Genomic DNA, 13,281 nt, shown 5'->3' on the forward strand with positions numbered 1-13,281 from the left:
AAATGCACCCAATTTGTGGAAATTGGGGGCTTTATCTGAGCTAAATGAAAGTTCTTGTCATAGCCTAATTGCCCTGGCTTGGCATTGAAACTTAAATGGCAACTCTTCACAGATGTGTTGTGTGGTTTGCATGCATGCAGTTGGTACTAATGTTGTTTTCAATTGTGTCAAAGGTTGACAAACAAATGCTATGCAGTATTTTCAACTAAAATATATGCTATGATCGATCTGAGAAGCAGGCATATTCTGTCACAACAACAAAAGTGGCTTTTTAGAGTGTTTTTGTTACATGAAAGTCACAACCATTGCACTTTACACAAAAGAATATGCAGCCGTAAACTTCAATTACACTACATAATATTACAAATGTGACACAATCTGGTCCATGGGGGCCAAAGGCGGCAAATTTGAAACTGAGATAAAGGTAAAAATGTGGAGTAAAAAAACAATAAAATACATAAGAAAATGACAGTAAATGATAGCCTAATGTATGTACATATATGATGTAAAAATTACAGTAACTCAATTTGCAAAAATGCCTCCTTTGGCCCCCCATGGACCAGATCGTGTCACAAATAAACAATTAAAGGGGGGTAACCCTATTGGTTTTGGATATGGATTGTCTTTAAAATTACATAATAATATCAAATATCGCCTCCTTTATGCTGCTTTGTGAAAAACGAGAGCATTTTCAGCGTAAATGTGAATAAATAGCCAAATTTGCAATCCAATACCTTGGTATACGTGAATTGCATTCTGGGCAGGCAATGACGAATGCTGACATGCTGTACAATGCCCGGCCCGTATTGAACGGAAAATGTTTTTTTTTTCGTACCGTTTCAGAAAAAAGGAAACAAAATATATTTCCCCTTGCAATATGTACATTTCAAATGAATATAAAAAAGTTTGGGTAAAATGGAGAGGAAAAAAAACCTTCCGAGACCGGGTTTTGAACCGGGTACCTCTCGGGTAAAAACAAACGCGCTAGCCAATTGAGCCATTTAGCACACCACGCTTACTGATGCCGTTTTCATAACTATATACGGCGCACCGTCTCCTCAGCAGTTAAGTGTGGTTCGCTTTTTCACAGAATGTGTATATGTGCTGAAACCAAAGTAGCTGTTGCGGAGACTGATATTTCGCTCATAATTCCTCCCAGAAATCCAAAGTATTTACCATTGTTTACAAACTGGTAACCTGTAAAAACCGCTGTGATTCATGATTTCTCCGAAATACATCGACTTGGAGCGTCAAATTTGAGGATCGTAATGAGAAAAATAGTATCTATTATGTGATATTAAAACCTCATCAACAATGAAAAAATCGGGGATGATGCTGTCGATCGGGTTACGGACCTTTAATACAATAAACAACAAAAGAAGCAAATGTGGAGCATGAATGGGCTATTCTGCAGAGTGAGTTTCAGTTTTGATTAGAATAGACAAATTGGGTAACTTCCATTTGAAATATAGGTAAAGCCATAATACAGGGGGAGTATAGGTTTCAAAATGGTTAACTCTGCCCAATTATATTTGAAAAGCATACTCCCCCTGTGGAAGATACTTCCAAAATCTTCCACAGGGGGAGTATAAATTTCAACTGGCATAGCCCAATTAATCATTCGGGAAGAGTTTTTGTTTGGTTAATAAATGATATGAATGTGGCAGAATTTCTTGACAGCAAGTGGTAAGGTGTTCCATAACATTGGGGCAGCATTTGTGAAGCACAATCCCGGGACGGTAATATTAAAGCTTGTGCTGTGAATGTTACTTTTACAACAAGCAGAGGTTGATAAGAGTCCAGAGCGAAGGTTGACTGACAGAATGTAAAGTAGCGAAAAACAGTACTGCCAGTGCCAGCGAAGTTCAATACTCCTCCATTTTTATCATTTGCATGATTTGTATCAAAGATTTATACATGAATGTACATTAGGCTATTTTATCTAGGATTTTAGTACCACCAATAATATATAATATAAGTGTTTTTATTTGCTGCTTTAAAACATGCAATGTACTATCTTTAATTATAACATGCTTGTACATGTATTTGTTATTCATTGTTTTATTTTTGGAGATTAAAGATCAATGGCAAAATATTATTTTGAAACTTTAACAAATCCCGCCTGTATGTATCATTAGTATATTGGCTATAAAATATGACAAAATTTCAGGGAAGAACCATGGTTCTAGTACAAAGTATAGCAGCATACTAGTGATAGTATAAAATAATTCAAAAATCATCAGTCTCAGAATGTCTCTAGTACAATGTATGCTATTTTTAGGGTTAAAAATACTAATTCTTAGTCTTACCTTAATCCCTAATCCAAACCTAACCCTTAGCTGTAATCCTAACCATAAATCCTAACCCTAAATCATAATCCTAACCTAATCCCTAATCCTAATCCCTAATCTAACCTAACCCTAATCCATAATTCTAACCTAACCCTTATCCTTAGTCATAACCTTAAATTCTAACCATAAATCTTAATCCCAATCCCTGACCCTAAACCCGATTCAATAGCGTGCCAAATTATGAACCGTGGTTCTTCAGAGTCTGACAGTTTCGGTGACTTTGTATATATGTGACATGATCAAGGGGAATGAGTCACATGTCGACCCTGGTCGAAAATGAGTTTTACATATTTTTCTAAAGAGGACATTTAGACCTTTCAGAAACTGAAAACCCTGTCTTGATACGACTTTTCGTTGCGAAGTTACATCAATTGATCAGTCGCTGAAAACAACAAAAAACAAAAGAATTTCAACACTTTCTTTGCTGATATCTCAAAATCAATATTAGCGACATTTCCCTTGATCGTGTCACTATATACGTACCTCCTGTAACTGAAGACCTACTGAGATGTACACATTTTTCTTTGCAGTATTTTGGCTCATATCCATATCCATCAAGAAGTGCATATCAGGTTTGATTTCATTAAAAAAAATGCTTAAAATCATCTTTTTTTGGAATGTGAAAACATAAAAATTACATTGTAAACTAGTTCAATATGTTTGCATGTATGCATTCAAAGTGTTCATGAAATCTTGCACAGCATTGTGGATTTTGTATTGGGTAAAATTCAAAATTATTATGTTAAATGTGAATTTGTGAAGATTGCAAACACATTGAATTGTTCAGTGGGGCAGCATGAATTAATGAATGGTTAAAAATGTGACCCTGTGTTTCTAGAATCTCATTGGTATTGACATTTTTATGCCTCCACCGCGAGGCATACTGTTTTTGTAATGTCTGAGTTTCCGAGCTTCCGTCTGTCCGTCCGTCCGTCCGGATGCTGTATCTCGGGCATGGATGGGCGGATTGACTTTAAATTTTCAGGATAGGTGGGTCATGGTCAAAAACTCTGGCTACTTTTTTTTGGGTGGGGTTCGAGGTCATATACCGAGGTCAAAGGTCATTTGAGGTCAAATTACTAAAAACTGCTGTATGGGTATGAAACTTGGTGGGTACATTCAACATTTAGAGCCAAATTTTTCGGGAGGTCATTTTGGGGTCACCTAGGGGTCATCTAAGGTCAAATTACTAAATATTGTCTTATGGGCATGAAACTTGGTGGGTACAGTCAAAATTTAGAGTCAATTTTTTGGAAGGTCATTTTGGGGTCATCCGGGGTCACCCAGGGGTCATCTAAGGTCAAATTAATAAAAATTGGTCGTATGGGCATGAAACTTGGTGGGTGCAGTCAACATTTAGAGCCAAATTTTTGGAAGGTCATTTCGGGGTCATCCGGGGTCACCCAGAGTCATCTAAGGTCAAATTACTAAAATTGGTCATATGGGCATGAAACTTGGTGGGTGCAGTCAACATTTAGAGCCAAATTTTTGGCATGTCATTTTGGAATCATCCGGGGTCACCCAGGGGTCATCTGAGGTCAAATTACTAAAAATGGATTTGTACACATTTAAATCGCCCCATGGTGGAGGCATCCCATTCGACGCCTTGCGTCGAAAACCGTGACGTTTCTGGTTTTAGATTATTCTCATATACACAGAATGCATGATGGTACATTTAGTATTGAGAGAAAGTTCTGAGCACCCAATGTTCCTGAATGGGTGACTCCATTTGAGATCTACACCCCCTGTGTGGGAGATTATAGTCATGTCTTCCATAGGTGTATGAATTTCAACTGGAATTGCCCAATGTCTGGCCTGCATGGGGACCAAACTTTTGAAACCCCATACTCTCAGTTTATTGGCACAACATTTGTAGGTTTCCAATTCTCACTAGCACTTTTTAAACTATAAAGTTTACACTTCCATAGAACCTGCTTGATATGAAAATCTCTTCAAGCATGACTTGCATGTCCATAACATCAATTTCAATTTATTTTGTGGAATGAAAGCTTATTCATTTTATTCACTTTTCTTTTGTATGTTTCAAATTTCAAGTTAAGATTTGATAGATATTGTAAGTATCAAATTAAAAACCACCCCATGGCCACAATTTGAATTTTTACTTAATGTTTTTTGGACCCACTTACGGTTATAATTACAATGTAGATTATGTAGGACGGGTAGAAAAAGATCAAGTAGCCAGGTAATTGATATTTTGTGTCAGGCTGCAAAATAAGGATTCTGAAGGGCACCCATTTTGAAAGGCAATTTTGAAAGGGCACATCTATTTTACAAGGCTATTACATGTTAAAGAAAAGCAGCAATTAATAGGGCATCAAGGCAACTGCTAGGGCTTCAGTGCCTTCTGTCATTTTGCAGCCTGTTTTGTGTGTGAGAAGTTCCCTAGTCATAATTATAGCCCTAATTCCATTCTAATTTCCATACCTGTAACCCTAACCAAGAGTACCCTAACCCTTATAGACAAAAAGTAAAGATAATTATACAATGTTACAAACAATTTGCTTTCTCCCAATGCTGCACAGACCACCCTAGCAGATGTAAGGAACTCATCTGCCGACATGTATCAAGAATTCAGAGCCTCTCGAGAACGAGTTGCCAGGGAGATAGAACAACAAGAAAAACAGAGACAAATACTGCAACAACAACTCATGGACGCAGATCAGATGCAACAGGACCAAAGACGGAACCCTGTGGGACCCAATGTTACTCCTCCTGAAGCTGTGAGGTTACCCCGGGTCAGGTAAGTGATGCATGGACAGGTGCTGGTGTGTATTCAATTGTGTGGATTTTTTAATTATTTGTTTGAAGTGATATGATTTTCTTTTGTGTGATGGTTTTAAGTTTTCAAAACAATATGTGACATGATCTGGTCCATGGAGGCCAAAATGGCGGCAAATTTGGAATTGAAATAAGGCCATCGGCAATGAATTCATAGTTTCCTCTTGGAGATCTTGAAAAGGGGACGAGGTCACATTTCATTATTCATTATTTGGCATCATTTCCTTATTTGCTCATTTATTCAAACATCAAACATGTTCCACTTCCAAATGAATTACTGCAGCATATAATATAATATTGTGAAATAAAAATCTTTTAAAATAAATTACTATTGTTGCAAGCGCATCTGAAACTGCTCCGGAAAGTGATGAGGGATTTTTAAATTTCCATTATTTAGCACACACTCTACCCCTACTGCAGCAAAACGATGCTAAAATGCTAAAAACCACATCTAGATATAATAAAACTTTGGAACTACATGTAATTATGCTAGACCTTTGGTGTTTTCAGTATATGATAGCTTTTAAAATGTTTATAAAGTAATAATTATAGTAACTCAAATTTTCAAAATGCCTCCTTTGGCCCCCACACACCGACATCGCCTGGCTAATAATTATTTGGTGCAGCAGTGACATTAAAATGAATACACGGGATCGATACACGTGAATTGCTATGCACGATTTTGATATCAGACGAAAATCTTCGGATACTGGGTTAGAAAATGATGAATATCTCCCGTAAATGAATTTTTCTCAAGAAACCAGATGTGGTCTCATACACTTGAAAATACGTGTTGAACAGATATGATAGTCGTTAGCGTGCGCTTTGAAAATTGGCCGTGCGCTTTGAACTCAAAATTTGACCAAAACTCTAATTTTATATTGCGTTGGTCCTGTATCATGTGTATGGACTACTAGGCTATAGCGGCACTCACTCAAGTGGAGAGTAGTAACCATTGACCGCAATGATGTCGTATACAAGCTTACTCACACAGCGAGAAATCAATTACACCGTCTATTATCAGTAGCCTTAGTCAGGTCACTTCGCTAATTATACATCTCATAAGGTCCGAATAAAATGGCCATGGTTGGCTGTGGATTCAACCTACCATGGCGATTTATACCATGAAGAGATCGGGGCGATGTCACTGTGCCCCATGGAGCATATCATGTCACATATAAGCATAATTCAATGCTTCAAGACTGAAAGGTAAATATATCAGAGCTATTTAGTTATCAAAATGTTCCATTACATGAATCTGAAGTGAATATATAATCGATGTTAATTTCTGTCTTGGACATTGAATCTCTGATATATGAATCTCATTCAAAGAAATTGAATTTTGTTCATGTTGTCTTTAAGAACAGTTGTTGATGCGATAGTTCTAGAAACAAACTTGTACAAGAGAACAATGTTTGATCTTTTACTAGTTTGCTTGAAAATATTTGAAGTCATTGAGGCATGTACCTAAAGGCACTAGGCATTATGAGATTGATACAGGGGGTGTCTGTGAGCGGAACTACTTATGTGAGCGCTTTTTGTCTCAGTGGGACACCCTTTGTAGCACAGATGGTATACATGTACCCTTTTTGTTAATACCACAGCATTACATGTATGTAGTTTACCGTGCTGCCATTTAAAGAGTTTACGAGAATGTACCCTACAACTTATAAGTTTAAGTTGTAGGGTAAAACACATGTATACCCATGTGACTGTTGAGCCTCATTTGCCTAGCGCCAGCATGTCTTCATGAAAATGTGGACATATTTCTCTGCATGAAAGTTTACTTTGAAATCTTTTTCAATTCAATTTCTCTTGAATTGTTTCCCTCTGTTTAGATAGGGTTTTCAGGGCCTAGATTTCGATGAGAATCACAGAATTTTGTAAGATTTGGTTGCGAGAATCAACTTCTCTCATTGTATCATTCAGTAAGTGCAGCGACTCTCGATGGATTTTGATTCTCGCAAACCAAGACGAAATCGAGGCCCTGTTTTTTATAAAGCATGAGTGGTTATCTGTGTCCAGTGTAAGTTGAGCTCTGGTTCAGAACAATGGGCTATTCCAGTTGAAATCCATACACCCCCTATGGAAGACATGACCTTAATCTCCTACACAGGAGTTGTAGAGTTCAAATAGAGTAACCCATTTAGGTCACCCCATTTGAAATTCACACCCCCTGTGTGTGAGATTAAGGCCATGTCTTTCATATCGGGGGTGTATGGATTTCAACTGGAATAGCCAAAAGGATACCATACACTTACTGTTGAGCATCGCGGTGTAACAGTGATCAAGAAAAATTAACGGGCCTTTTTGGTAAGTCCCATAATCCGTTGCATTTAGACCTGATTTCGTCATACTGATGGGCACATTGTTAGAGACCATCGTTACTGTGCATTTATTTCACCACAGTGAAGTGCGCAGCAACAAAGCTTAACGATGTGATGACATCAATGGTCCAAATAAACGCAATGTTTATGGAATTTACTGAAAATGTCAGTTGTGACACTGTGTGTATCTCATTGTTTTGTATACTTGGATGTGCATGTAGGTCCAGTCACACTCCTGTCACCCTTGCAGCTACACTGTGGTTGACCTCAAATTCAGTAGTGACTACATTTCCTTTTTTGTGATTGGGACGCAAGCGTCCGAAAAACTGTCCTTGTACATGTGGGTGTACCCTCTGCTCGTAGTGCTCGATTAACTTTATGCGTGCAATTGGGTATTGGAACAAGCAAACTACGCACCTATGGGCGCACACCACTAAATAATCGTCCCATTGAAATACACGGGAAAATACAAGAAAGTAAGTTTGTTTTTCTACCCCATGTAACAACATTTTTAATATTTTGATCGAATCAACGCCTTAAATAAAGATTAAACTTTTATTTAAATTTGATTTTTGGGACAAGTTGAGACAAGCTTAAGAGATACGAACTCCTGAACAGCGCCATCCCGAATTTCAGCCGACACTCTCGCCTCCTTACCAGTTCCGGCCATGATATTGTTCCGAGGGCCTATTGCCCATGTACATTCGATTCGGAACATGTTCTGAACAGATTTGTAATGTTGAGCTCTTATTCTATCGTTTTTATCAAAATAACCAAGAGTCACTCAAATTTGGTTCCCTTGGGGCGCCGATATATTTCGCATAGGCGCTATTTTTTATCGGAACTATGAAGGGTTACACCAAATTCGGAAGGATTTAGTGTAGTGCACTCCTATGCCACTACCAAGTAGAGGAGAAACCCCGGGGGGGTTCTCAGTACAAATGACCATACGGGGACGTGCCGCAAATATGGGTAGCATTTTCAGCCTTTTGGTATATCAATGACCCCTTTTTTAAAGCCTATTTTGGTATATAAATGGGTCCTTTTTTCAAAATTTTCTCAATTTTTTCGGAAAATAGCCCAATTTTTCCTTAATCTAGCCAAAATTTTCACAATTTTCCCAAAATGTTGGGAAAATTTGTAAAAACTAAGACAATTTGGGTTAAATTTGGCGAAAATTTTGACTTTTGGTATATAAATGGGTCCAAATTTCTTGAAAAATTGGTATATTTATGGGTCCACTTTCAAATTCTCAGCGGCACGTCCCTACCAAAACCAAACTTGAGTACCCCCCCCCGGGGGAGAAACAAAGTTGAATGAGTCTGTAGGGCCTTGATTGGCTGTTTGGATCTGATCAAAGCATACCAGCATTTCATTGCTTGATGCAACTCGCATTACCCGATAATCATAAGTGTGTATATTGGTAAGTGTGACAGGATATATGTGCCAGGACCATGTGGAGTTCAACTTTCTGAGGGTCAGTATATGGTTCAATGCTTTCTGTATGTTTTCCATGGCAACAAATCCAGCGGCAATTTTGCCATACCACATTTGTTCTGATGCATCATATGTCACAGCGACAATGTAATAAATAATGAGATCCAAGCCCCAAACGAATCAATTAAGCAGAAAATTCTTGTGGACAACAGAAAATGGTAACAGCATGAAAAACGTATCGTTGTTGCAACGGAAATGCATGCAAAATGTCAAACTATATACTGACCCATATACCTTGTATTAATTGTGTTGATTTGACCATTTCTTCCCTTGTTTTTCTGCATTTAGGATACACCCCATTTCCTACATTACCCCCACCTTCCGGGAATTGTAAATTCCAGCACTCCCAAAGTCTCCAGATTTAACCCTACCTCAACCCCAGAACCGGAAGCCTCGCCGGTCTTACCCGCCCGCATATATCCGGGGTCAAAGTTCACCCCCGCCACATCAGCATTGGCACCATCCTCTTCGCAAAGACTGGATACTTCCGGAGGTCAGATCCTAGGGGGTAATCTTATTAATGTGACCTATGTGAGTCCAGCCCCGGTCTTGTCGACGTCGCAACAGCCGGGCCAGCCGTTATCTCACAATCAGTCGCATCTGTACGAGACGAAAGATAAATCATCTGAGAGTGGGATTTATGCGTTGGATGAGAGGTCACCTAAAGCTGACGAGCTGTCCCCAGAGGAAGAAGGCTTTCTGTTACAAAGGGTGAATACTTTGGGCTATTCCAGCTGAAATCCGTACACCCCTTATTTAAGATATGACCTTAATCTCCCACACAGGGGGTGTAGATTTCAAATGGAGTTCTTCTTCTTCTTCTTTGACGTTACTCTGCAACGCTCCAGATTTGCCATTCAGGTAACTTCATTTGAAATTTCACTCTCCCTATGTGGTAGATGAAGGTCATGTTTTCCATAGGGGGTGTATGGATTTAAACTGGAATAGCCCACTGTAGAATATAAGCAAATACAAACAAGCATTTTACTGACAAAGTCTCAAAATACTGACTTGCATTAGAATTTCAGTATATCAAAGGTTAGTTCAATTAGTTAGTTCAAATATTGACAATTTCTACAGTCTGTATTATACTCATCTATAACATCAGAACAAAATTAAAAATTGACATCAAATTCAGGATTCCTTCCAATCCATGGATAACGAAATCTACTGGGAAGATGAGGCATACAGTACGACAGCAACTTATTAGCTCACTTCCGGTAATTTTTACCGGTGTGACCTCTGCTGTTACGTAACGCAATGTTGACAATCAGGTGGCAAATACGGTTTTTCAGAAAACATAAAAGAAAGGGAATACACGAGTCGTTGCTCCCGTCATTTCCATATTGAGCCCATAGAGAAGATATGAAATATGAGTATAAGGCAAAGAATAACGTGTAAAAGTTGAATTATTGTGGAAAAAATGAATGCTTTTGATGCGCGAAGTAGCCTAAAAAATGAGAGAAAATGCATGTCACGATCACTAAAATGGTTATATCTACAGCTTTGAGGAAACGCCGGTCTAATGCTTTTCTGTTATGATAAAAATTAATTAACCTGAGCTTGTATTAAAATTTCAGCGAAAATGAGCGGTGGAATAACCTAGTTGTAGGGTGAAAAGTTGCGTTCTTTGAGTTCTCGTGTCGTAAGCGCCGCGTTGCAAGTGTCACGATGCTTCACGAAATGGATCCCAGCCGGCGCTGTCTATTATACATGTTATATTGATTAATATAGCAATTAAAAACATCTATTGTTATATATTTTATAAATGCAAAATACTCTATTGTATATCAAAATATTGTAGTCGTCAAAGAAGGTAGTATCATCTCATTTAACTGAAGTACAAGCAGTTTTGAAAAGATTGTTGTTGAGTGAGATCCTTGAACATGTTGAACGAGAAATAAGAAGGCAAAAGAATACCCTTTGCCAGAACAAGATGCGATGGCTTAGTGGACAGAGCGAAAGTGTGCAGTGCGGAAGGTTGAGAGTTCGATTCCCATGTAATCTTATCGATCATGTGGAATTTTTCTGTTCGTTTTTCTTTTCTTTTTTCCTCTCCCTTTTAATATAGGCCTAATGAATGTCAGATTGAAGGCCCACTTTTTTCATGATTTATTTCTTGTTCATGTTTAGGCCTAAACCTACATTCGAGTTGATATCTTTTAAAAAAAAATGCATTTAGGGTCAGTAGCTTTCAATATGAAATAATCAAATAAAGCAAGTCAAACTTAAGTAATTTTTAAAAGTTCAAGAATATATATAGGCCTATCAAATAAAGGAACGTCAACACAGATTTTCACGATTTTTTAATTGGACTAGACCCCTCCCCTATCGGCAACATATTTTATGAGCTTTTATGCATACATATCAAATCATGAGATGCACGAATTTCAAACCTAATATTTTGGTAGGGCCTATATTTGTAATTTTTACACAATGTCCAACTTACACCTCGGATTACACCTAATTGGAATCAGCCAAGTTCGTTGTCTAGATAGAGCAACTAACTTTGATGTCTTATTAAGACTAATCCCCATAGAACACCACAGTTAAGCGGTCAAGATATTAAGTGTTTTCTTTCATTTTTATCTCGCTACTTCTGCTTCAAATGTAACGTGAAAACCTTCCTGACAGTTATTTAGTAATATTATAAATATTGTTATAATTTTTGGAATAACAAAACTTCAAATTTGCCTGAAATCGTATATTATGGCTTTAATAAAAATATGAAAAATAGGATTTAAAAATATGAGTTAAAATCAAATCAAAAATCAAAGAGAGGTGCTAGCGGGGTTCGAACCAAGATCGACCTTCCAAATACATGTATTTACCACTAGAGCCATACCCAGAGATATGATAGATTCGGTGACAATAATATCAATGTTATTCCCACTCAGTGGCTCACTCGTGTATTTTATTTCTGGAATGAATTAACACCGTCCAAATAATGTAACACAAACCTTTATGCTGACTTTAAAATTGTTTGAACGTTGGGAGTATTATTTTCAAGGTAAATAACCAACAATGGACAATTGACAATGAAAGTTTCTTTGCAGGAAAAACATCGTCCGTACAATATATCGCGTGACAGTAGTCACGCACAAAGATAAACATTTCAACATGTTCAATATACGACTAAGAATATACCCCAACGAAATTTTCAGGCAAGCTAACTTTAGTTATACTATAACATGACACCCATTTTTGATTCCGGCGCTTTTTCTTCCTTGATGATATGAACATTTTTGTGTTTGTGACATGCAATTTTTCTCATTTTCCGAGCTACTTTGGACATGTTCGAGCTTCTTTATTTTCCATTTAATTCAACTTTTACACGTTATTTCTTGCTTTACACAAATGTTTGATATCTTATCTAAGGTCAGGGTACACAAATGGAGCAATATACGACCCGTGTCTTCCATTTCTGGAGCTATTTCGATAAAAGGCGTTTGCCGGCTAAAATTTCAACATTGTGTTACGTAACCCGTGTTCACCAACCCGTATAAATTTTCTGTCGAACAAAAGAGGTCACGAAGTTGCTGTCGTACTGATATACAGTGCGCAAAAGAATTAAGGCACCAGTTATGTTCACCCCTGTATATCCAAAACAAAGACAAATATGTCAAAATGACAAGTCGCCCTTCTACGTGTATACACGGCGACGCGCCTCATAGGATTAGGTTTAGCATGCGATTTGATTCTACACCATGAAATCCAACATGGCGTTACTCTCAACTTGAGACGAGGCAGACTATAGTTCTCTTGTTCAAGAATGCTTTGTGTACAAATCAATAGGGCATGCAATGGAGCAAAATGCAACTTTTGAATTTGCATCTTCCTTGGGTGTTTGGATCATCGTGTCTTTATTTCTTGAACAATTTCAACAAATGAGGTCTTAAATCCGAGCTAAAAGATGCAGCTAATGGCTGGCTGCTGGTTCCAATTTAGGATATCCTGGGTGACCATAACTGGTACCTTAATTCTTTTGCGCACTGTATACTATACAAATGTTTCAGATAACATTATAATCTTGGTAAGTTTGTAACAAATTGAGGGGGATAATGTTGTGGATCACAAAATGGGCTTTAATAGTAGTTTTATTTGATATTCTTGAATTTACATGTTATTTCTCCCTCCCTTTCTCATATTTTGAATCAGTTTTCAACATTTTAGTGCATGTAATTTAAACTTTTATCACAAGCAAACTAGAGATGTGTAAGTAATCATCTATTAAGTAGGAGGTTCGTACATTTCTTTTTGCTGTGGATTTATTCTATATCATTATGCATGTTTGTATTTCTCTGGTT

At 37.6% G+C, this 13,281-nt stretch overlaps 1 protein-coding gene across 1 annotated transcript in view; it reads left to right on the forward strand.

Annotated features, from left to right (window-relative positions):
• Positions 1-13,281, forward strand: part of LOC140139181 (WD repeat-containing protein 47-like) — a 47,829-nt gene that overhangs the window by 20,616 nt on the left and 13,932 nt on the right. The window contains exons 4-7 of the mRNA XM_072160961.1: positions 2,882-2,923; positions 4,895-5,112; positions 7,080-7,176; positions 9,263-9,685. Of these exons, the coding sequence (XP_072017062.1) occupies positions 2,882-2,923; positions 4,895-5,112; positions 7,080-7,176; positions 9,263-9,685 (780 nt within the window). The remainder of the gene's footprint in view (positions 1-2,881; positions 2,924-4,894; positions 5,113-7,079; positions 7,177-9,262; positions 9,686-13,281) is intronic.

This window comes from Amphiura filiformis, chromosome 18, assembly GCF_039555335.1.
Source record: "Amphiura filiformis chromosome 18, Afil_fr2py, whole genome shotgun sequence".
Classification (NCBI taxonomy): Eukaryota; Metazoa; Echinodermata; class Ophiuroidea; order Amphilepidida; family Amphiuridae; genus Amphiura; species Amphiura filiformis.